This window comes from Pagrus pagrus (genome assembly GCF_965226575.1).
Source record: "Pagrus pagrus genome assembly, chromosome: 19".
Taxonomy (NCBI): Eukaryota; Metazoa; Chordata; class Actinopteri; order Spariformes; family Sparidae; genus Pagrus; species Pagrus pagrus.
The window spans coordinates 24,778,173-24,804,688 of NC_140203.1; the positions used below are offsets into that span (position 1 = coordinate 24,778,173).

The following is a 26,516-nucleotide window of genomic DNA, read 5'->3' on the forward strand; positions in this document are numbered from 1 at the left end:
TTCTCATGAACATGTCTTCAACAAAACTACAGACTGCTCCTTTAAGTACAGTACTTGAGTAAATGTACTTAGTTATACAGTATCACTGACGGCAAGGACTTCTAAACTGACAAAATGAGACCATGGACCCCTGTTTGAAGAGAATGTCCCAGGGTTCCACATCTGATAGGAATGTTGCTTTTTTATGTTTTATCACACAAAGTGTATGAAGCCTACGACCAAAAGAGTCACACTGTCTGCTGCTGTCACTTATGGTTGGAATCAAAGTGAAAATAAATGATTTCCCTTTGGACCCCATGGAACGCCCTCAATGACCCCTGAGGGTCCCCGGACCCCACTTTGAGAGCCATCGTTTTGGCTCAACATAAAACAAGTAAACCCACACACAGCAGCAGCAGCTGGACATCATCGTTATTTTATTGCATTCAGTTCCTGCTTTTGTTAGTCCTTGTTAATCTGAGACAGGCTGCCTGAAAGGGGTTAAATCACGTGTGGAGCTCTTGGAAACTCGTAAAAGTGTCATTTGAAGAGGACAAAGAAATCCGGCAGTGAGCTGTAAGATCCCCTGCAGTCATCCAGCCCAGCAGCTCACTGAGCCTCCTCCTCAGCCTCTCCCTCTGCCGGCTCTGCACGCACCGAGTCTGTATCGGCGTGTGTCTGTCTGCGGGACACGAGGATGCGGGCTGTCCTGTTTTGCAGCAGCATCTTCTCTTTGCACCTTTTCCTCTGCGTTCATTGTCTGCCGGTGCACGACCGGAGGACCGGCAGCAGGCACAAGCTTCAGGTGAGTCAAAGCCAGAGGTGAGAGCCCGGTACAGAGGTGTGCATGGAAACGCTGGAGATCACAGTGTGCAGCACGCTGTGTGCGAGTGTGTGAGAGGGACTGAGTTAAAGACAAAGGACACAAAAAAATTGCACGGGTTTAATGAAATGATCATTAAAGCCTCGCTTGAAAAGTAAAACCTTTTTTAAAAAGTAAAGCGTCTCTGACAGCTCATGAAAGGCGGAGCAGCTAGAAGTGAGGTAAAGTGAAGTGTGCAGTTATTTAAAGGCAGAGCTGCAAACTCCTGACTTGCTCCACACGAGGCTGTACACTGGCCCTTCAGTTCAAACAGCCACTCTAAATGCTTCTGTGCTCGACTTTTCTTGCTGAATGGTGTGAAAGAAATGAACTTGCTCAATGCGGCTGTGATGGTTGAGTTATCAGCAGGTCAGAAGCAGCTTCATGAAATATCCCACAGCTGAAGTCATTATTAACCCTGAGACACCCAGTGATCACTTCACTTGTGGTGACGTATAGAAGAGTTACTGTATTTTATAAATGGAAAGGAGATTTTATTTTGGAATTAAACATTTCTTGCAGTAAAAACATAAATAAATAATCAATTGCATGCAAAAGCATCTTGCATGTTATGCCATTGTACTGTATCTCCGAACCGGATAGCATTTGTTTCAAACTTTCTGCAGCTTGATGGATTCCAGACCAGCTTTCCGGTGTAGCTATCAACAGCGTGAGTGAGAGAGTCAGATTAAACAGGCAGAGGCAAGTCATCTGGCAACTGGTGGGGGTTAAAAAACTCACTTTGCTGACTCAAGGAAAAAGGATAAAACAGCTACTTAGAGAGAGAGACACACCAGGCAGACAGACACTCAGTGAGTGAGTCTTTTGTTTGTGCATCCGTGTCTGTGGAAAACAGAGCAACACCGCAACAGTATAAAACACTGCTTTCATTTTATGATTATCAATATTTAAGTGCTTGATTTTAGTCGACTTGTTGTTGACAGATTAATCTCAATAACATGCAGTCAAGCCCTGACAGCCTGTTGTGTATGGTTTAGAGGTTGACCGATTAATCGGTTTGGCTGATAGGACCTTTTACAAACTATCGTTATTGGCTGAACTTGGCTCCGATAGTTGCCAGTGGCTGCGCAGCCTCCACCAACCACACTGAGTCAGTCATCATCATTTGAGGGCCACTTCTGCTGAAACAAGTGAAAAAAGTAAACAAACTGACACAGACAGGTAACTGCTGTACGTTAACGTTAGATATACAGCAGCCATACATGCACCACAGACTTTAATTAATGTCACGTCTTTCAATGTAGACTAAGAGAGACTAACGTTACATCAGAGATATTTTTTTCATAAAGTAATTCTCCACTCCATGAAATACCTTCCACCCATTACTCTGACCATAGAGTTAGAAAATATGGGCTGATGTTAAATCTTTGTGGTCCCAGGGTAACATTAAACATTGGAACAGCTGATTTTACTGAAGGCTGACTAGTGTGGCATTCAAGTCATATCTAGTCTGGCAGACCTCTCTCATCTGACCCCTGCTCTGTTCTTGAATATATAACCCAACACCATCACCTGGTCCATGATAGGGACAGGGCACTGAAGACAGCCAGGCAGGCAGGAAAAGAAACCATTCTGTTAACGTCACGTTACTTAATACTGTTCTTACCAATGTGGCGCTGCCTCTTCCAAATAATCCAGCCATGTAACTATCCATCCATCCATGAAATTAAAGTGCACACTTTAGGATCCTCCTTACCCCAGGAACATGCACAAACATTAATGGTTTGTAAGAGTGGCTGAACAATGTAAAGGGACGCACAACAGAAGTAATCCTGGCCAGTTCAGCCACAGAACAGCTCATCATCCATTGTAAATAGAACAGATTCCAATGATGTAGTCCACTAAATCACACGTTTCCAGATCTTGTGTCTTGATATCAAACAGACAGCTCCTGCTAGCTTTTCAACTTAAATTAAAGACTGTGTCCTGCACATCTCCAAAGTTATTCAATGTTAGTAATGTGACAAAGCCTGAGAGAGAGGGAGAGAGAGAGGGCGCTAATGTTCAGTTCAACAGTTCTGATAAAGTTAATACCAAAGATTCAATTTCAATTTTGACAGTGTTACATTCAAAAAAGAAATGAAGACATTTAAAATATGAATATAGATGACTGTGTTGTACCTGTCCAGCTTCCACCAACCATTTTAATTATATATATATATATATATTTTTTTAATATCGATCGATTAATTGGTTATCTGCTTTTTCCTTCTCCCAACTATCGTTATTACATCGGCCTTTAAAAATCCACTGTCGGTCGACCTCTAGTGTGGACATTCTGACACTTCTTGACTGATAGGCCCTGTTTACACCTGGCATTAACATGCATCTTGGGTGATCCAATCACAAGTGGACAGCTCTAAATTCAGGTGTTAATTCCCCCCGGACGCATTGAGGATGTTTTGGGGATCTGATTGCTTAGACCACCATCGGAGGTGGTCGGGCTGCATGTGGCCACAAGGGATGGGACAAAGTAAGATTTAACGTGGACTGATTGTGGTGCATTTCATTATGAGAATGATTGTAAATATTCTCACATGAAGAAGACAGATATTTAAACACACAAAATACAACGTAGTGAAACTGGTTCTCTGCATTTAACCCTTCCTGAGGTAGCAGTGGCCAGCCTATGTACAGCACCTGAGGACGAACTCCAGAGTGCTTTGATCAAGGGCGCTGACTGGAGAATTAACCTAATGTGCATGTTTTGACAGTGGAGGAAACTACAGTACACCTGGAGGAAACCCACGCAAGCAGAGGGATAGCGTGCAAACTCCACACAGAAAGGCCCTGCCCAGTATTTGAACCCAGGAACTTCTTGCTGTGAGGCAACAGTGCTAACCACTGCACCACTAAACAAATTTAGTCTTTTAATATAATATAATATTAACTTTGATGCAATAAAAAGGTTCTTAATAAAATGTAAGCTAGACTTATTCCAGTATGTTTTAGTGCGTAGTGAGTTTATGAGTTTTGAGCATATTTTGATGATTATCAGGATAAAATTGTTTATCACAATTATTTTGGCCAGGATAATTGTACCATAACATTTTCATATTGTCCCTTCCCTAATGACCACATTCTTTTAGCAGTGTGTATGCAAATGTGTCCTTGGCCACACTGAACGACTGCCTACTCAACTGATGTCCTCTGCGTAACTGCAAGTGGCTACATACTCACTGATGCACCGACAGCATCAAATTAAAAGTGTGAAACAACACAAGGATGCCACAACAACAGACAAAATTGATTCTTGTGAATGAGTGCACATTATACACGTTGTCTTTTTTCCAATTGGGTCGTAGAGTCAGTGCAACAACACTGCCTTGCAAACCTCTATTAAATTTCTGGTAGACTAGGCACGGGGAGTGCATCGCTGCTTCCCACAGCTTAAAAACAACAGCACTTTCGGTCTTCTTTTTTCTTTCTGTGTTTCTTAGCCATAGCAAGCTTGGAGCTAGGTGGGCGTATTTCAGAAACCAGGCTTCATTCAGCTCCACCTATGCTCTACCTCTTTTCCCATTTTTGATCAACCGGGAGTTAAGTGGAGACCGGCGCTGCCAAGATGGCGACAGCCGGTGTCATACGCTTTGAGCTTCAGCTCTTCGGAAACCTCTGGGTGGTGTCACCGTTGTTCTGTCCATTATTTCATACAGTTAATGCTGTGAACAGAACTGTTGTCCATACACTTGGCTAGTTTGCTCTACATGAATGGGAAGCAATGGCAATATGAGTATTTCCATTTTCTTCAGTTACACATGTACAACTACATTTCAGAGGGAAATGTTGTACTTAATACCCAGTTACATTGATTTTTCAGCTTTTACTAGTTACTTTTTACTTGAACATTTTACACATAAATGTGGACGTACTTACGAAATGTAAGTAAGTGATAACGTAGAAACTGATTTGTTTGAGTGAAACTGATTTTTTGCTAAGTTCAATCCACCAAAAGCCAAATTATTTACACTTAAAGGATGTGAGTGATGTTTATAGCAGAGGATCCAACATGCTTATCCTCTTTATCCTGCAAACATCCCCTCCACTTGGCCTAATCAGCTCGTTTGTGTGCAAAACACAGAATGCCAGCTGATAGCTGGGACTTTCTGTAGTTAAATATTTACTCTTGAGAGATTTCTTCCACTGTGCGTACTGTTTATGTCAAGTTTGCACCAGTTTTTCCTGCCAAAGGATGTCTGTTGGAGTAGATCCTATCACATTCATAGCATCGTGGTTTAGGGAGTCAGTTTTTTATTCCAACACATAAAGTTAGTCATTTCCAGTATTGTCAAATCAGCATCCTCGAAAGCTTTGATAACAGACTCCCTGTGTTGTACTGCAGACGACCTGATGTCATGACTGAACAGGGAATTTCCAGACATCTGCTCACTGTGTGTGATTTAGCTTTGTGGAGGTTGGAAGAATAGATTTGTGTGTGTGTGTGGTGCACATTTTTTCAGTTAAGTGCATGTTCATACCTGCATGCACACATTGTATTTACATGTGTGAGTGACACAACAAAGACTCCCCAATGTAACAGATGCCACCTATTAGATAAAACAACAATGCTTTCCTCTGTAGACGGGCTCAGTGCTTAATTTGGGTTGAAGCTGGGGCACGTCAGTTTGGGCGAGACGCCAGAAGCACAGAGTCCTGTGGTGACATGTTAGCTCCATCCCTAGGATCTCCCCAACATACACAAAGCTTTGTTTCAATGGCATGTGAGGCTTTGTTTTTTATTTTTCAATTAAAAACATGCCTCTTGCCCACACAGTTCTGTCAATCACTTTCAATTGAGCAGCCAGACAGCTCAACTGAGACTGTGGCTTCATCTTTGTTGAAGTGGTTAAAACCTCTTCAACCCTGCTACAGCCACCACTGGGCCCATTATTCTGTTTGTTATGCAGCTATTGTTCAGACTGATGTGAGTTTATTTTAGACTGCATTGTAGATCCAAACTAGAGCAAAAATCAAAAATGGCAAAGCAAAAATGGCAAAAATGGCAAAAATGGCAAAAAAAAATAAAAATCTTTGGGATTAGGACTAGAGCCCAACCGAAACTCGATTTTTTTTTTTTTGGCCGACGCCAATCCCGATATTATGGCGTAAAAAATTCAGATGTCGAAGTTCAGACAATACACACACATTTTTTAAAATGATCCCTCAGATGTGGTTATCAAACACAGCAGTATCAGGGGCAGTATATTTTACAGTAACAAACAACTTTATTGTCCAAATAATCAGTGCAGTAAAACAGCACTTTTATATCAGTACATCAGAATCAGAATCAGAAATACTTTATTGATCCCCGAAGGAGAAATTGCTTGCGTTAAAGCTGCTCCCATTCAAAGTCCCAGAAATATGTAGAAGAACAAATAACTATATATAAGCGTGAACAACAAAAACAGAACAAAAATACAAGAAATGTACATTCTACTGGAATATATCCATATATACAGTGTAATAAATAATAACAATAATAATAATAATAATAACAATATTGCTACACTTGCATATCCAATATATGCTGATACAGATATACTGTATCTGTGATTGGGCAATATCAGCTAAAAAAAAATTGCCAACCAATATATTGGTCAGGGTAAAGAAGTAAATTTGAAATGATGAATTATAATCTGTATTTTTCAAATTTTAATATTTTATAGACATAGATTGTTATGAGAATGGCAGCACATTAGATGCAGCGACCGGTCGCTCCTTCAGGTTCACTATGACTGATGAATAAGATCTTACCTGTGTTTCAGCCAATGGATGGTGGGAGACCCTCCTGCCTCATTAACCCTGCATAGGCATAAATGGGTGTACAGAACATTTGAATGTGTGACACATGAATACTTTTATGACACATATTTGCTGCTTTTGGGATTAAAGTTGTGATTTTAAATTTTATACCCTATAATACCCATCATAACGCAACAAACCACTGCTCTATTCTTGAAAGCATAATGAACGGCTGGATTTGGCCTGGATAACACACCTGAGTTCATTCCAAGTACTTTGTTGCTTTTGTGGCTTGTTATTGTTGAGTATTTGAGCAAATATCAATCCATAATCCTGTTAGAGTAGAGCTTTTTGAAGTTTTGCTTAAGCATGAAATTCTTTTCATTAATTGTTTTATTTGCTTCGCAATCATGAAGGATAATTAATCAATAAATTAGACATTAATTACACTCTAAACTGGGCGGAGGGGACCTCCTTACACAATTGAGGTTACATTACTTAATCTTAAACTGACCTCTGTGAAGTCAAATTAATCCTGTTTGTTGCACCATTAGTTTCACAGGACAAAGAGCCCAGGTGTTCGCCTTACTTGACAGATTAGTGGTTGCTGGGACTTTTCTAGTGGAGATTCATATATCGGGAGTTCATTCTGACAAGCACTTTATTACAGTAGCTCCAAGCTCTGAAGCTGTAGGTGGTCCGATATCAGATGAAAACAAAACATATTTTCCACAGTGACCTGCAGTAACAGTCCCCATGTTTTGTTAGAGAAAATGAAGTCTTCAATTATCCAACAACTAATGAATCTGATGACAGATTATATTTGTCAGGTGTTTCTTGTTGACCCCGGGGAAAATAGACCTGTTTAAAATTGTGACATATATCACAATGATGTGAGATGAAGTAACACCAGACAACGATACACCAGCCCCATGACAGTTCTCACCCAATAATTTCCACCCTCCAGCTAAGATCTCAGCCACAGCAGTGTATATATTGGTCTAGCTTTTTGTCTAGTCGGCTTCAAATGGCCCACTCAGCGACTCTAGACTGTACCAACAATCATAGGCTAATGGGACAGCTGACTTTGCTGGCTTCAAACAGTCAATCAGCAACACAGACACCAAACTGTATCAGCAAGTAAACGACTTCACTGTGTGAGGAAGGGGTATGACGGCCACCTGGTACAGCTACGTATGACACTGAAAATGATGTAATCAGATGAATTTGTGAGCTGAAGTTTGAAATGTTGGTCAGACAAAACAAGCATGGGATCATGGGAGTTGTTGTCTTAATTGTAACAACCACCATTGCCATGGACTCAGGCAGAAATCATATTCACAGACAAGGGAATGTGTTAAAGTTCTAGTGAAGTTTAGTCACGTTCGCTGACTTCTTTCCTCATTCTCTGACTTTCTCCTGGAAGTTATAGCGACAGGCGACCAAACTAAACACGACATCACCTTGAATAAAATTGCAGATTTCTCTGGGTTTGAACGTTGTTGAAAACATTTGGGAAAATGTAACTACACAGTAAAATTAATAATGGTTCTAATCCTTTTTAGACATATTTACATAGAAATGTTACATACTATACCTTTAACTTAAAATGGAATAAATACATTTTATAATGACATTGACAAAAAAGTGTGATGGCCTTGGCCCTGACAGTACATCCCCCTACTTTGGCTCTCGTGACAAAAAAATCGTGACATTTACGCTGAATCATTAATAATTTTATCAAACACATTATTTTCAGCCTGACTGCAGTGTCAGATCAGGTCTATTGCTGATGGTCTCTGTTGGGACTGTAACTTCTCATTGTCTAACTTTGTCAGTGGAGTTTCCAGTCTCCTGTAATCGATTTCACAGATCACTGCTGCAGTCAGGTTGATAAACAGGAGTGAAGATAAATCCACTTTTCAATCCCAAAAGTTCAAAAGTAATCTCTGAGCTCTCCTCCCATCAAGAAACTGCTAGGATCAGAACAGAGTCTGATGTGACTGTTTATCCCTCAGGTCTGGCTTAGCTCCTGACACTCTAGCCGCTTCTGATCAGCTGAGCGGTGGCTCCTCCTCATGAAACTGAGTCAGATATCTAACTATGTGGTCCTAAGACTTTTCGGCTTGTTGCCTCAGCTTTTCTTGACTTCTGCATTTTTACAGTGTTAAGATTTATTTATTAATATTAAAATATCAGCAGGTAGAACTTCAAAGTCCCTAAGATGAATGAGTTTGTGTAATTTCACCTTAATATCTCACAACTTGGATAGCCAGGTCTTATAAATGAAGGCACAGGTGTACAGATAAATTATGATCATCTGATCTTTTATACAGTTGACAGGGATCAGTGATGAATCAAATGGTACTACTTAGAACAAGACCATCTAAGTGTTGTGCCCTCTTAACATGCATACATGTTTGTCTTTTTGGAACTTAGAGCACACTTAAACAATAAGAGAAGTCTGGAGGTTATCAAATGCAGGCTGGAAAGTGGAGAAGTCCTGGGGTCAAATGTATAAAACTCTCATGTCATCTCACACAAATCAGAACTGAAGATACCTCTTGGATGAGAGGTGAAATGTCAAGTTGCCTACGATACAGTACTTAGAATTACAATGACGTGGGTGACTGAGAACCTTCATTTACACACAAAACAGGAAACATGCATACGCTGTCTTTTTGTGAGATTTAGATTTCCCCACATACGTCTGTTTCCTCACATATCTCAATCATCCTGAAATCTTATGCATGTGCACAGTCGTCTGACCATCCCCACAATTCACTATAAATGGCTCTAAACATGCCCTCAATTACCTGGTTTCCATATAAAGGGCCAGAATTTAGTTTAGTGTTGAGGAGAAACGTCAGGAACAAAGAAGCAGTTGAAGAACAGGAAGTGTAATTTTACAGACTATGAACTTGAAGTAATGATGGTCCAAACTGACAGATGAAAACAAGTATTATTTGGAGGCTTCAGTTCTGACTTTAGCAACAAAATGTAGCAAGTAACAGAAGCAGTAAACGCCACGAGTTCAGAGCCACAGACTTTTGAGGAGTTAAAAAAATTGGTTTGATATCAAGTGAGAGGCCATTGTGTTAGGTGGCACAGCCATTACGCACAGCTACAGCCCTTATACAGTGCCGGTTGCATTTGAATGTATTCCTACTCCCCAATAATACAGGAAAATATTCTTTATTTATGTACCTAAAGATGATGTATTTATTTGTTTATTTACATAAGGATCATTATCATTATAATTATAATCATCATAAAATGTCACCCTAAATCACACTTATCCTTTTTTGCCAACTCGCAACATCACACTAATCAGACTGAAAAGACTGCATGGTATGCATGGTGTTAAAGATGTGTACCGGTATGCACATTCCCTCCCTCTGTGGATTTTGATACATTTTGAAATCTGCGTGAAAAGTGACGTTGGTATATTTCACGTGTACACATGGTTTACAATTTTGGCCCATGGTCTGCAGAGCTAAAGGCATAAAAGACTGTATCATCTGCATAAAAATGGATATTGGATAAGGATCAGTTGGAAAATAGCTGTTATTTATTATTATTTATCGTGGCTAATGAAGATTATGTCTCCTTGTGATGACCTTAGTGACTGAGCCTTTTTCCTTGCAGGGATGGCCTCACAGCAGCAGTCACATTGGTCTGAAGAAGAGGGAAAGACATGAACAGGACACACTAAATAATCACTACCATTTGAAGTCTGTACTGCCACCTAAAAATGACACAGAGTTCTGGAAGCGTCCTCGTTGTGGAGTTCCGGACTATCCAACCTTAATGCAGGTGGACCTTTCATACTTCAACCTAAAGAAGAAGAGGGGAGGCCTGAATAGACAGCAGCGCAAGAAGCGATTTGCACTGTTTGGAGGGCGCTGGGAAAAGACTGACCTCACTTACAAGTAAGAAACACAAATACTCTGTTGGTTTATTCAGTTGTTTAGCTATTTACCTCAACTTTTGTCACTTTCATTTGATCCAGAATGCACCGATGAATGTTTTGATAAATATTAAATCAATAAACATGATATATTTAGAAATTGGTCTCTGCTACAGCTAGACAAATCAGTCGTCCATGGCGATATATCAGTCATTATGATCTTATTGCAAATATATTAGTATGGGTGTTAGGGGTGTTTAGCATGTTTCCGATTATTGGTGATTTTTCTGTCAGATTGCCGATAGAATGAACTAATTTAGGGGAAGGGTGCTACTTTGGCTCTGACGCCACAATGTCCCGCCCACAACACTATCTGATTGGTAAAGTATAATAATTAATAGCCTATAAACACTGAATAATCTGAATCTGCAAAGAAACTAGTAACTAAATGTATCAAATAAATGTAGTGGTGAGGAAGTATAAAGTAACAGAGTACTTGAGTTAATTGTTCTGAGGTTTATTCCATCACTGGTTGTTTGAAATTTTGACACTAAGAGTTTTTTACTGCAAATGAATATCTGTCCCAAATATCGGTTTTCATTCTCTTTGATTTCTAATCAGTCGACCCCTAATAGGTGTATATGTTTGCCAATGATTATGAAGAAACTATTGAGGTAATTTACAGTGTCACCGTTATACAGTTTGGCAAACAGAGAGCAGTTGATTTTTCAACTGTTAAATGTCACGCTCAATATGTATCTTGGTGTGTATAAAAAGATAGAAATTAAATTCCCAAAGACCAATTTTGTTACAGGCCTCAAACATTCAGTTTCCGTAGGGCCAGGTTCTGAATGAAACTGAATTTAGTTTCTTTATCTTTCAAGTTAGCTTCAAAAGTTGGTTTATCAGTCAGTGGAAGTGTTTGTGAGTTTATTTTAGACTACAAGACAAAGCAACAACTCTGTTCAGCAAAGCCTATCTGTCTTTTCCAGTCACAGTAAAGACAGTGCCTTCACCTCCAGAAAAAAACAAACCATTTTATATGAGAGCACTTGATGAAACAAAACCAAGCTGATGGCTTTAGTTTGATATGGACCTCATGTATAAAAACAAGATGGGTGGAGATGGTGAGCTAATGGTTAGTTACATGACTATTTGTTTGCATTTTTTCTTTGCAAACTTTCAACTTATGGTGTAACTTGTTTGTAGATTCCGTTTATAAAAGCAGCAAAGTAGGCGAGCCACCTTGTTAATTGTGGAATCTTCCTGTAATTTAAAGTTGCATTGCTTAACAATTATTATCATAGAGTCATTGATATTTATGTGTTTACCAGGTCTGTACGTGTGACAAAAGCAGAGTTCCAAGTCAAGTCAGCACTGGCACTGATTCTGCAAGACTATTTGTGTGGGTGCAGATGTGCTCAGGCTGTTGCTACATTGCAAAGATCCCTGTGCTGTTACTCAAAACATTCACAAACAGACTGTGCTCTGTAGGCTTTACCAGCATAGCTGTATGAGCATTCCCATCTTCAAAGATTTAAATCCAACCTAAAACATTATAAGCTGCTAGAACCAATATTTCTATATCGGCAATGAATCAAATGACTATGTGGATGTAAAGGGGGACATTGGGAGTGACAAATTCTCAGACAGTTATCACTCGACTCTACAGTTCCCCTCAGCTCTGTTTTCAGTGAAAAAGCTCTGACAAATCCACTTTACAATAAAACACCTTACATTCGTTAGGTGGCCAGATGCACGATAAAAAAAACAAAAAAAGCTCCTTGTCTACCGAATGTGTAAATGGGCTACTGTTTGCGGACACATTTGCCATAATTAATTCATAATATGTTGTGTTGTGTTAACAGGTTGTTGCACTGTCTTTAAGTTGGTTAAAATTGCCACTGAGTCTAAACACTTTTTTCCTTGAATAAGTGACAATCAACAAATATGCAATTTCACGATGAAAATGTTGACATGTTGATGTTTAGCAGTTATAATCTTTGGCTTGTTACACAGAAACATCTGGGGAGTTGTCTATAGTAACTTCTTGGAAAAGGGCAGGCACTATCAGAAAATACTTGGCAGGTGATTGGAAAACCATCCGTCTACCACTGGTTAACTTCAATCAATCAGATCAACCGTAGGAGATGCTGCCAACGGAGCCAGTTGGTAATCAAACTCATGCCAAAGTCAGTTGAGAGAAGAGCGAGGACATCTTTTCCATGAAGAAAAGCCTTTAGTGCTGTTTTTTGCTCTTTCTTCAGTGAAAAAAACTCGAGTTCTGATTTAACTGATGCTATAGCAGCTACCCTAACCTTTAGAGGAGCTGCGTTTGTTGTTTTCAAATGAACAGTTAATTATCTTGCTGGTCATTCCACCTAAACCACGCTCATAGCTGCCCATCATTCCTCAGAGGATGGATGCTGATTGGTCCAAACCACTATTATTCAGCCACAAGCTTACAGCTTAAAGCCTGGCAAAATGAATTCTTGAAATAACATGAACATGTGATGTTGCAAATCCAGCCGCCACACTAGGACTTTTAGCTGTGGCAATCAACACAAAGTAAAGCTGAGGCTGATGGAAATGTCATTAGTATTGCAGGTTTTGGGTGATAACCCAAAGCATTGGACGATGTGAAACTTCGACCTGATGATAGCAGTAGAAAAGAAATTAGGAGATAGTCAAAGTATTATGCCATTATACTAGGATATCGACAAGCCCTGTGGTTGTAATAGCTAACAAAACATTACCATGTGGGATGTGTGTGCGTTAAAAGTTAACTTAATGATATGATGAATGATAACTTAACGACAATCAACAATTATCCGAGGACAAATGCAGAATATTAGAGACCAGTGTCTCCGTGTATATGAGAGCATCAGTTTCAACTAATTAGGTTATTTAAGCTGTGTACACCACATTTTTGACATACATTTTTCCTTACACAGCAGCACGCACAGCTTTCCATCCACGTGGAGTGAGGGGAGTAAAGAGGTTCATATTACATCCTGTGTGTCGTGTCTGAGCTCGTCCACACAGCTGAACAAAAAAGAAAGAGCCCATTCTCTCACCTTTACAGTGTCTGATAACACAATATCACAAGATGTGCTGAGTGCAATGACTGTCATGCATGTGGATATACTGACGTTGATTTTGAGCATGTCTTTTTGAAGTCACTGCACCTTTCGTACAGCTGCAACACACTGGTGTTGGTCCAAGTTTTTATAAACTTACCTGAACTGACTGTGTCCAGTCATTTCATAGCATGTGTAATATTGCATGTACAGTGTTGGAGACAGTTCATTTACTTATATTAATTACATTAATCAATTAAATTCCATTAAATAAGGAAATACCTTTCTCCAAATCATTATCACTGATTGATGTTTTTAACATCAAGATGTCAACCATATTATCTGCCCAGAGAATTCAGCTCTGTGTTTGTTGTGTTTTTGTAAATTCCTCTAGATGCAAATTCAAAAATGCATGACGAGGTCATAGGCAGCAACATCACAAAGCAACCAAATTATTTCTCTTAATTCTAGCTGGTGAATTCAATCAAACAGACCTCAGAACTTCAAAAAATATAGCAGCACACCACGTCCACGTCCCTACCAGGGTAAGATCCATGTTGATACCAACATTCTTGGCAGGTACAAAGCCCTCCCCTGCCCTCGTTTTGGTCCATCAGACCATAGCTCCCTGGTTCTCCTGCCAGCTGATTAAAAGGGTCAAACCACCGATTGAAGCTGTTAAAGCAAGTTCACACTTCAAAGTCCGGTTCGCACAGCATCAAATTATGTTGCATACTAATTCTCTCTGAAGCTGCATGTCAGGGACTTCCTTTTTTTTGCCCACATTGATAACATTGTACCAATTAGGCCTCCGGTGCGACCGCATCCCTTTGAACACTGATTGTCATCAGTGATGATTGTTTCATATGCTGTGTTTTTCAAAACAGAGTTTTTGTTGTTGTTAGCAGGATTGTTATCATTGTATCATTGTTATTGTTATGTTACATTTAAGCCTATTGCCGTCAAACAGAGCATGAGCATAAAGTCTTTTGTAGCCTAATATGTGGAAAATAATGCTTTGACTAAATAGCTTGTTGTGAATGATATGATGAGGATGAATTCAAACTAATTTTGGATACATGTGGCGTTATGCTGCCTAACCATAACTGTCACTGCATACAACATGATTAACTTCATGAGTATCAATAACGTTAATTAACCAATACACAAGCTGGCAAGCTCACATCAGCTGTGCTCTTAGGTAAAAAGCTCATTAGCTTAAAGCTAACGATAGATGCTAACGTTATGGCAACACGATCAGGGGAAACTTTCTGAGCTCATTAACATCACATTGCAGCATCATAAGCCACTTGGTTGTTCATTAAGGACAATCACTGTACACTTATCAAGTTATATCAGTACAGCATTAACTTGCTCATGTCTTTGAAGAGATCAAGACCAGTGTTGTTGAATCACAGCCACAGATATTGGTAGTTGATCAGCACTCTAGACTTGATTTAACTCAGTGAACTTCAAGCCTTTTACATTAATATCAGTATCCATAGTCATCATTTTGTCAACAGGTTCAACTACTGTACATGCTGTGTTTATGTTTTTTTGGTTAAACATTTTGTGATGATTGACAAGGCTGGGCAAAATATAGATTGTTATTTTGATATATATATGGTCTTGTCTTGTGATACTATTTTAAAGCCATATTGCCTGGGCCTAATGTTAAAGTTTGACGTTAGACTTTTGTAGAAAAGTTAACAGTAGTTATGAACTCAGTTTTTTCATGAGTGCTCTCTAATACAGCACATTGATGTTTGTTTGTGTGTGTGTGTGTCCAATAGGATTGTGCGTTTCCCTTGGCAGATGAGTGAGGCCAAAGTGCGGCGTGTCCTCCAGGAGGCATTAGGTTTGTGGAGTGCAGTGACACCTCTGACGTTCAGAGAGATAACTGAGGGGTCCGCTGAGAAAGCCGACATCATTATTGACTTCAACAGGTAAGAAACGATCAGCAGCAAGCAACACAGCACACAGGTTCTTAATAGTCACCATTTGGCACCTTCATACAGTAGATTCCATACAATAAACTAAAAGTAGGATATAAAAAGCTAATCATTTAAAGAGGAGAATAACACATTTATAAAGGAATGTACTCCTCTTTACAGTAGAGGGGTCCAGCTGTAGTCTCTACACAACACACCCACTTCACTACACAATAGACAGTATTTTTGATGCCTCAACCTAACTGTGTTTAGGGCGTATCATGTTGTAGGTGTGTCCTGTAGCTACTGTGTGATTGTAGATGGACCTACTTGCCCTGCAAAGTGTAAGGGGAACTTTTAAAAGCAACTCTCGAATGATTATGTGATTAATCACATGGCACATGTGGTAAAAAATAGGAGGGCCCAAAGGCTCAGGAGGTAGGCAGGGTAAGAAACAAAAAGCAAAAATCCAAACACAAAAGCTGGCAAGAAAAACAGAAGGAACAGGCAGGGGCAAATCCAGGAATAAAGAACTATAAAACGTATTTTTCCAGGTGTTTATCTGTTTGTCTGTGGACACATATTTGTCAGAGCAATAGGGTGATAACCTTACAAGATAAAGTTCCGGAACTTTACTGGTTTACGTACAGGTGAAAATGAATAAATCATGCAACATGTTTCAGTCAGCTGTAGTTTCCTAAACCCACATTTGTTGTTGCAGTAATACAATACCAAACTATACATATTCACGCCATACTTGTATAGATTATCCACAAAAATTACAGTAGTACTAGTCAAACCCTGTAGTCTGCATTGGGTCACAAGTTCCCATCCACACCACATCTTGTGTCCTCTCTGTAAAACACCAGGGAGTCTGCAGATATGTCCAGACATCATGTCCAACAGAGACATTTAATCGTAAAATGTCTCTGTCTGGGTTCAAAAATCTTTTTTGAATATTGCCTTTTTTAATGAATATTTGCCTTTTTATGTAGATGGCACGAAATAAATAGCATAATCACCTCGTGCTCAGCTGTGAATGGGAATCAGATGTGTTTTCTTATGTTGCAGAATGCAGCAAATTACGGTATAATTAACAGTTATTAAGAGTTAGGCTTTGAGCATACATTTTAAAAAAAGTTTCAAAATGGAGTGTTTAGACAGAGTTTTAGGGGTGTTATGAGTTTGAGTGAGAAAACACCAACAATTCATAAAATGTGAATGATGTGGTCATTGCTACATTTTGTATCAAAGCAATGCAATCCACAATTTAAGTCCACATTGACAGCTGCAGTGTTTACTGTGTGAAGAGTTTTGAGGAATATGTGTATGTAAATAACTTTTTCAAAAATTCCAAAGTTTGCGGTGATCTCTGTAATCTGACCCAGACATAAATATCCTTTTGTCAAAGTGACCGAGGAAAAACTGAACCAGCTGTGTCCCGGCCAAGCTCAAGGTCTGATTACAAACATGAATGAGAGCAACATAGTGCTTGTTGGCAGGGATTTTAATAGCGTGCCTCCAGCTACATTTTTCTGCTAAGATGAATCATTTTGGCATTCAGTTTACGATACGTCCATGTCATAACAACTCTGTAGAATCACTGTGTAACATTACATTATAGTTATATACTCTGCCAAGCCCTCTTTAGTTTGACCTGTTTACAAGTTACTTTCATAACTCACTTTCTTTCCTGCTTTTGGGGACAGAAACTTTAATGTTCAGTTCAACTTGCATGTAAAAGTAAATTATCATGCCCTCTGCCCAGTTTCTCAAAATGCTATATTTATGGAAAACATGACAAAATGGTAAAAGAAGAATTCTAAGCTAAAAAACATAGCTGACTAAAGCCGCTGAAGTTATTACAGCCACAAACTGCGTGAGCCAGGTAGCAGTCCTACGGCTGCTAAATTATTTAAGCATGCAATATTTTCAAGTCTCCCCCCAAAGTCCAAACAAATCAAATAAATATGAATGAGATCAGATGCTAATGTAGCCTGTTATACGTGAGACCAGATGTCCGACAGACCGGTTACGTGACCAGAGTTGTTTGGCCAGGTGTGTTTGAGATGCTCCTCCAAAAAGCTGTTTCAAATATAAATGCATGAATCAAAACCTTTGGTAAATTAAAGGGCCAGCGTGTCACATATGGACAGAATTTTAGTAGAAAACATCCAGAAATGAACTAACATTTTCAACAGAATGTGAAGAAACAACAGTGTTGAAGTTATGTCGAACACGTCTATGTACTGTGTTGCAGAGATACAGTATCTGCTCAAGTTAGCATGCTAATCAGCTAGCCCTGGCCCATCCTGTTTCATAATACGTGATGATGGTCCGATAGCCCGCCGCAGTTTGAGCTGGGAGTATGCAAGTGGCGAGTTACAACTTCTCTTAGCCTTTAGTAAAATAAGCAAAATGTCGAGAAATGAAATACTTTTTCTTTTATTGTCCTTTCTAAACAGAAAAATACAACTGTACATCTTCTGAATTCAGGGTTGTCTCGCCTACTGAACTAAGTCGAGCTTAATCGCCATATTAACTCATAGTAAATCACACTTCAAACTTGACATAAATTGATATATATCAAATAAAATCATTCTTTGGTCTGAAACAAAATCCCTCAAAAAGAGGGGACTCATTTCTAAACCAAGAGCAAAAACTACATGAAGTGTGCAGCCCTGCTCACGTGCAGGAGATGATACATGCTGTTTTAGATTAAAAGGTTCACACATAGTTAAAAATTCAGATGTAAAATGGTTACCTGCATGGCCAACTTGGATATTAAAATCACCAACCAAGAAAATGTGATTATACCTGGAAGATGAAAATTCAGATGAGAAATTACTATTTGGTCGCTGGACGATAGATATTCTTTATAGATAGCTGCAAGTCTCCCTCCCCCACCACTAAGGCTAGAGGAGTTAAAAAATCTATACCTGTATGAGTTGTATAGTTCGAAAAATGCACACAGTTCTAATGTCTCAGTTGAAAAGAGAAAGTCTAATTTACTGGTTGAGATAAAATCATTTAGAATAAAAGTTTTATTGGCCAGGGACCGTCTATTTAAGAGGGCACAGCTAACCAGAGAAGTGTAGTTATAATTTGTATTGCCAGAAGACTTTGGTAAGGGAGACGTTAGTATTAACCCTGCCACTCAAGGCTTTTGCTCTAGTAGGGGGACAACAACATGACCAGTTAGAGTAATGTTGTCTGTTGGTAATGAGAACAGGGATAGAGAGAGGTTGAACAGCAGTTTGGTCTTTCCACAAGGGGGAGCTGGTGTGAGTGAAGGGTGTTACAGTCCATGCTGTGGGTACACGGGAGAAAGACAGTTCAGGTAAATAGTGTGATGTAAATAGTCAATCAGTGCTGACAGCTGAACAACTAAACAGCAAGCATATGTCCACCTAGCCTGTTCAGGTGAAGACGTCTCTTCCAAACACAGAGGATTACTCCCAGAACAAGTCAAAGTTGCGGCTAAAACCAACATTGTGCACTGCACATGCAGACTGGAGCCAGTGTTGGAATTTTCCAGAGATAAAAGCATTTTTTCCACAACTATTCAGGAGATTAAAAAGATGGATAAAATGAGCTTTTGTTATCTCCAAATGCTGGCGGACTGTGTCATTGCTGCCAATGTGCAGTACTACTTTCCCTATTGTCGGGAATGACTCCAGAAGTCCATCCCAGAGTTTCCCAGGATGTCCAGGACTTCCGGGGCAGTAGCTCCAGGGCAGTAGCTTTGGGACAGCAGCGCATGGCTGCATTTATGAAACAGTTTTATGTAATATGGAGTCCCCAACGATCAATGTAATTAGGCGCAGTGGAGGAGTGAGGGACTGATTGACAGTGATGCCAGAGACAAGCCCCATTCACACTTCCTTTTCAAGCTGGGAATATTGCGCCCTTATTCTGCCTCACCTTCTGTATGTACGTTACAGAGACAGAATTGGGGAACAGTTTCGTTCTGCCTCTGATCCGCCAGCGGAGGTACTAACAGAGCTGCAACAGAGGCGAATAGACTTGTGTTCTTGTGTAAGGGTAAGCATCAGTGCGGGACAGGAGTGTGATGTTTTGATGCTGTTCACAGTCTGACAACTCAACAGGTCTAAACACTGGCTATTACTCTAAATAAAAGACGTTCAATAAAAAAGAGAAATGTCCCACACTTCGGCCCACAAAGCAACGTTACAAGACTTAACAGTAATGTGGTAGCAAGAAGTGTCTTTGGCAACTGATATCAGGAAAAAAAGGACCAAATTTATACAGAAAAGTCTGTCTGTCCTACCGCCTCTTCACCCCACTTGCACCCAAAAAACAGTGTCTGTCCCAGGCAGCGAGAGCCAGGCAGCTCCCGCAGTTGAATGGTGGTGATTATGTGACGTGATCTAGAGCAAAAAAAAGAACTCATAATGTCTTTGTCCCCTTCCACGATTGTGTTGTTGTAGTTACTGTCTTTGGCAACTTATAAAGAAAATATAATCACCAAATTTAATGAAGAAAAGTCACCCTGACCCGGTCAGCCCTCCATACTGAGTCTTCATAAGGGTAAGGAGTGACCAACCTGCCCGAGCTCCATGGAGCATGGTGCAAAACAGATGCAGTATCTTGGTCTGTGGTGGCAGTGATGAGAGTGGCAATGGGAGCTGGGTCAGGTGTGGCAGCAAGAGTCATCCCAACTGAAGCATGGACCGGTTCCGTATGTGAAGGGCCAGCATTTGCTCCTGTTGCAGCAGTTGACGTCCAGGCTGGAGCAAGGTCTGGGGCATCAGTGGGGTGAGCAATGGCATCAGCCGGTAACATGGCAAAGCGGTTTGGGAGGTTTATGGACGGAGGCGAGGCAGTTCTGGATCTTTCCTTCTTGCCAAGAACTACCACCTCGGACCACGCAGTCTGTGAGCTGGGAGTGGAGCAGAAGAAGGGCTGGCAACGAGATGATGGGTTCCAGAGGATGGTGTCTGAAATAGCAGAGTTCATGGTGGAGATAACTTTTGACTGTGTGGCCACTGTGTCAATGAAGTCGGATAGCAGAGGGTTTTTCCGCAGTTCATCTGAGAGTTGTTGGATATCCTCTATAAGGTTAGGAATGCCCTTTCTTGTTTCTAGTTGGTCTGGGCAGGGCATGGTAAAATTAATTAAGTGGAGGTTCACTCTGTTTGACGTGTTGTGTGTCCCCATGGCGGCAGTGGGTGAATCACCAAAGTGGTTAGAAGTTATCCCCTGGGAACCATGAACCAGATTCAAAACTTAGCTGGTCATTAGCTGGTCTTGCTGGATCTACTTGGTTGACCAGTCAAACCGGCGATCAGCTGGTCGACCAGTTTTGTGTAGCTGGTTAAAAGGCTATCAGCCAGGTTGGTACTGCTTGGTGTAACTGGTCAGTTAATTGCATGTGTGCCTCCTGGAAATAATAATTTAAGGGAAAGTAACATACATATCCTACTCCTGCAACTACCAGCATGTCTGCTTTTGTTCATTTGATATATAGCAAATATCAAAGGAAAGTTTTTCTCTCCTGGCCGGAGTAATGTCCAGGTTAACAATTTACATTCACAACTGTTTTATAGAGAGGAGGTACCTCTGTATCATGGTTCTGGGATGGTAACGGTCGAGTCCATTTAATTAATATAGCACCAATTCACCACAAAATGTATCTCATGACACGTTCCAGTTGTGTGAACATACATTAAAGGGGCATTCTAAAATCTTACACAGACAGCCTACATCGTGCAACTTAAACTTTTTTCTTTTTCATCGTCATACCTGGATTTCCAACATGTTGAGCATGCAGAAATAACTTCAACTGTGTGAAATATTAGATTGCTTGTGCTTGTGTAGGTACTGGCATGGTGACACCTTACCATTCGATGGTCCAGGGGGAATCCTTGCCCACGCCTTTTTCCCCAGGACACACAGAGAAGGAGAAGTCCATTTTGACTATGATGAGCATTGGACAGTGGGCAACGATGTGGGTGAGTGCATTTGCAATGCTTTGAGTTAAACAGTCTCGTTTTAGATTGAGGGGTTTTCTTTAAAACTGCACATCCTTTGTGTTCCTCATTTGACTCCAGTAGAGACAACATTCATCATCTAATTTTAGTGTTACTCTACCTTTATCCTTTGCTGTAATGTTTAGGCACAGATCTCCTACAAGTGGCAGCTCATGAGTTTGGTCACGTACTGGGCCTGCAGCACTCCCTGGAGCCCGATGCTGTGATGTGTCCTTTCTATAGCGACTCCTACCCTCTGCAGCTGAGTGAGGATGACAAGAGGGGCATCCAGTATCTGTATGGCCCTCCTCGGCATGCACCACCCGAGATGACAGAGACCAATGAGATAGACATTGGAATGGTATGACAGTAATACTGGGAGTGGACCTCAAAGCTACAAATACTGTGTTTCAAGATTTAAACAGTCTTGTTTTTTGGAGCCTCACATATTGATCCACAGATATGAATATTCCTGTTATGTTTTTCGTTGTGCCCCAGCCGGACGCCTGCCGAACAAACTTTGATGCCGTGTCCATGATCAGGGGGGAGCTGTTCTTCTTTAAGTCCCGATATGTTTGGCGTATCCGTGATGGGCAACTACAACCAGGCTATCCAGCCCTGGCATCACGCCACTGGAGAGGAATTCCTGATCGCATCGATGCTGCGTACGAGGACAAGTCGGGTAACATCTGGTTCTTCCAAGGTTAGTCGTGATACAGAAGCAAATTTGAAAAGGCTTGATTTTCTAAGAGAATATGTGTTACCCAGAGAAAACTACAAAAACTGAAGTCATTAAAAATACAAATACTGAAAGAAGATGAATATCAGAGACCTACAGTGTTTCAAGTATCAGTTGACATGTACGCAGTAAATGGAGTTGAGATGCTCAGATTTAATCACTGAAATGAGAAACTGAGTTAGACAGTAAGAAATAAAGAAGTGCAGCAGTGGAGTAAGATATATAGGCAGTGAAATGTCAGTTAATGTGGAAGTACCGAGTGTGTGCTCTGAAAGTACTGTAGTTGAAATGTCAGCAAGGCAAATTCAATGCAGCATGGAGTTCTACTTTGGTGAATTTGATATGCAGTTTGTGCTTTTGACCAATTGACTGTTTGCTTAACCCCTCCCTCAGATCATAGCTTAGAAGTGTAACTAGGCTCAGCAGGTCTGTCAAGCTTTGGATTTCTTCACATGTTGAAGTGGCATTTGTCCGCTGTCAATGAGTTATTACCTACAGTAGAATTCCTTCTGAAGCCAAGACACACATATCATTAGCTATTATTAACTTTTAGCTATTAGCTGATACAGAGAGACTAACAGCTATTTGCACTAGCAAACAGAGAAGCGATTTTTCGTTTAAAAGCAATGACAGCAGCTCATGTGGCGGCTCCTCAAGAGGTTAGCGTAGCTGCCATAGCGTCAGTTATATCAGAACTGGAGAGTATTCCTTCATTTAAAGAAGATGAAACAACAGCTCTGAAGGCTTTCTTCAATGAAATATGTCTTCAGTAATAGTAGATTTACCAACTAGCTCTGGCAAATGGACAGGTAGGGTCTGGATCCCCGCTTGTAAAAAATATATTGATATGGTTAGGGTTTGGGTCCAGCATTTCTTGGTTCTCCAAAAGACAGGTTTGGTTTGGGGTTGTGAATTTCTGGGTCCTATTAGGTTTGGGCAATTTTAGTATGACTAAACAAACGCTTTCCAAAATCTCACAGAACTCATGGGCCAGGTGTAAATGTTTTATCCCAAATTAGGACATCGGTAAAATGAATATTAAAGGTAGTCTTTGACATACAAGTCCAGGTAAATGAGGTCCAAGTTTTGGGTTTTATTTGTACCTTTTTTTCCTGACAGGTGAAAGCTACTGGGTGTTTGATGCTGAGAGGAAGATTACAGGACCAGATTCAGTGCGGCAGCTGGGTCTTCCTGTTTCAGATATCCAGGCAGCTTTGAAGTGGGAAGACAACCATATTGAGAAAGTCTACCTATTCAAGTCGTATTCTTACTGGCCCTTCAGTCTTCAGGAGAATCGAGTTGAAGATGTCCATCCACGTAGCATGCACGAGTGGGAAGGAGTGCCCAGTCATATTGATGCAGCCTTTCGGGACAGATATGGTAAGGACTGGGAGCTGGGGAAAGCTACATGTCGACTTTCATATTTGTGTTCTTTGCCTCTGGCCCAGTGATTGGGAAAAGTCTATAGCTGACGGTTGCCTTGTCTTGCAGGCTATGCCAATTTCCTGAGTGGGTCGCACTATTGGAAGCTTGACCCTGTGGAGTTGAGGGTGCTAGAAGGCTACCCCCGCAGCATCGGCGTGGATTTCTTAGGCTGCCGTTCTGTCTAAAAAAGTTCATACACATACATCTGCTAAACTTGTGAAGAGCAGTGGGTTGACTTTTCAACTTAAATCCCTATACAGAACACTGTTGTTATTTTGGAAATATACTTAAGGTTGATGTATTTCAATAAGATGTCTCAAAACAGCCCGTTCTCACTCCTAACAGCCTGGTCAGTGGGCTAATGCATCTAAGTTTAAAGCTGTAGGTAGAGTCCCCTCTAGAGTCCCTTCTAGAAGCGCCACTCTAGTGCAGAAGTAATAAGAGCTAGAAAGTGTGTGGTGAATGGATAAATGCTCATAAACCAGACTGTACTTCCAGAGCTGAGGTTTGTGTACTGTTTGTGACTAAGAGTCAAGAGTGATTTGGTTTTTAAGTTATATTACTAAAGCAAGTTAATGTATGTAAATGATGTAACTTATGTTACATGATGTACTTGCGTTACGTTAGTGACAGGAGTTAACTTACTTACCTGAATGCTTTAACCCAAAGTATGTTTTTTTCCCCAAACCTAAGTAGTTTTAGTGTCTAAACCTAACCATCCTGCGACTGTTTGACAACGTTAATAACATAATAATAACAATAAATAATAATAATATAACAAATAAGTCATTTTAAGTCATAATTTGTAAACTGTTTGTCAGGAAGCTTTTATTTTTTTAAAGGTTAACTGGATGTTGTATATTACGTATTATTGCTAACTGCGGAGCCCTTCAAAGGTTCAACTAACACTAGAGGGGTAAGTAGAGCATCATAGCTTGAAGCTTAAGATCACTGACTGTGCTGCTGTATTTGATGAGTTGGGAGTGAGAACGTGTTGCTCAAAATCTATTTAAATATGACAGCAAACTTTTGACAAGGTCAGCTACAACCAGATTCCTTTTTCCTTTTTTTTAAAAAACAATGGATTTGCATTGGAAAATACACATAAATGGTCTCTAGATTTTACTGTGAGTGTGAGAGATGCAGTAAAAGTCCGTCAGTATCTGCTTACCTTTGCAGGGCCAGGGATGATTTTGTCAATTTTGATTGGGAATACACATCTGAAGAAGACAGCTGGTTAAAATTGTGGATGATGGTGAAATTGTGACAAAGCTACACACCCAGGTCCCAAAAATCACTCTCAATTTGCTTGAATTTGTTCACATTTAAAGAACATCTCCTCTCTAGATCTTGGATGGTCAGTGGTAGTAGATGCACTGACCTGTGTGGGTTGAACTGTAGTACAATGTGAATTGTATTGCAGTGACTGTATTGACAGGCTGGGTGCAAGTCCTCTTTAATCTCCGTAGTGAAAAGAAAAAACACACAAATCAAACAACACCTACTTTACCAGCAAAGTTGAGGCATTTATTAGGGTATCAAGGAACTAGGTCATACAACGTGCCTGACCATGTCTACATGCAAACATGATTTGTTTGGAATGACCACACCCGAAGTGAGAGCAAAAAGCCTGCCGCCTTCTGGCTGAATACTGAGGATATAACGTGTTGAAATAGAAAAACAGATACTGTGATTGAACAAGCAGTCGTCCATTGTACAGGTATTAGCTTTGTCCCATTGACTGCACACAGCCTGGAGGTAGAGTACTTCAGTGTGAGCTTCACACACCCACCAACTATGAACAAAATCAGCCCATTCCTGCATGTATGCTTACTACTGGCAACGTTAGCAAGAACACACAACATATATTTAAGTTAGTCAAACTTCTCTTTTGTTGAAGGCTAACCAAGCCCTGCACCAAGTTAAAACACCCTGGGTTAGGGTTAGGGGTTAGGGGTTAGGGTTAGGGTTAAACACTGATATCAACCTTCCATCTAACTCCTCATAAGACATTAACTTTGTTAAGATGGTCATCAAAAACATCTTTTAATTTGCCATGTTTACGATTGTGTGTCAGGCTTGGGTCGTTGGTCGATGCCATCGTCCATCAACAATGGCTGACATTCAGTGACTACTGCATTCACCATCGTGATTTAAAAGGCTATCCAACAGAGAGCACAAAACGTAGTGTGTACTTTAGAGGCCGATCACACTGAGACTCGTCGCTAAAGGCACGACCATCATATGTAATTAATTGCAAAAGTCCAAATCCTATAACTTCTTCAATGCAAGTACTGTGGATATAGTCCAAAAGTGAACTGTCAAGATTATGGTAATATTCTTATTGTAATTATTTTTCACTGTTCGGCTGTGTGGCAAAATATTAAGGTGTGACTGTTGGGTCCTCTATGACCTATGGTTGCCTATAACATCCCTCTAGCTTTGCAAGGATGTTTACCTGTATCTTTGTGGAGGCATGTTCCCAGCTTCGGTCTTGTTCCACAGTATCACCTGGTTGAGCATCTCTGCAGTTGTGGAGGTATACACTTAACCTCTGCTCTTCCTTACATATCTATAAATCTTGGCCCTTGTTTTATTTCCAAAACATGTTAATCTCAACTGTGCTTTGACTGCTTCGGAAAGTCTCCTTTGATTTTAGTCATTAGGTTTTCATGCTTGCCAGCTCCTGCAGCCAACTCAAACACTGACCATTTAGCTCTGCAGAAGTATCCAAGGAATAACAGGAAGAGAACTGTTCTGAACTTCAGGAGGCAACAAGAAATCCAGACCAGTCATAAAATCACTTATTTTCATCGATGCAGGGCTGTCATGTA

At 40.3% G+C, this 26,516-nt stretch overlaps 1 protein-coding gene across 1 annotated transcript; it reads left to right on the forward strand.

The window, feature by feature from the left end:
• The first annotated feature begins 424 nt into the window (after positions 1-424).
• Positions 425-25,641, forward strand: LOC311274591 (stromelysin-3-like). Its single transcript, XM_084382396.1, has 8 exons — positions 425-784; positions 10,253-10,536; positions 15,388-15,540; positions 21,367-21,500; positions 21,665-21,879; positions 22,017-22,221; positions 23,377-23,637; positions 23,749-25,641. The coding sequence occupies exons 1-8, from the start codon at positions 677-679 to the stop codon at positions 23,865-23,867; spliced, it is 1,479 nt and encodes a 492-aa protein (XP_084238522.1). The 5' UTR covers positions 425-676; the 3' UTR covers positions 23,868-25,641.
• The last annotated feature ends 875 nt before the right edge of the window (positions 25,642-26,516 follow it).

Excerpts from the sequence above, each read along its gene's own strand:
- LOC311274591 (XM_084382396.1), top strand. The coding sequence starts at position 677 with ATGCGGGCTGTCCTGTTTTGCAGCAGCATCTTCTCTTTGCACCTTTTC. Across the intron at positions 15,541-21,366 it reads ATCATTATTGACTTCAACAG|GTACTGGCATGGTGACACCT; the intron begins GTAAGAAACGAT and ends GTGCTTGTGTAG. Across the intron at positions 21,501-21,664 it reads GACAGTGGGCAACGATGTGG|GCACAGATCTCCTACAAGTG; the intron begins GTGAGTGCATTT and ends TGTAATGTTTAG.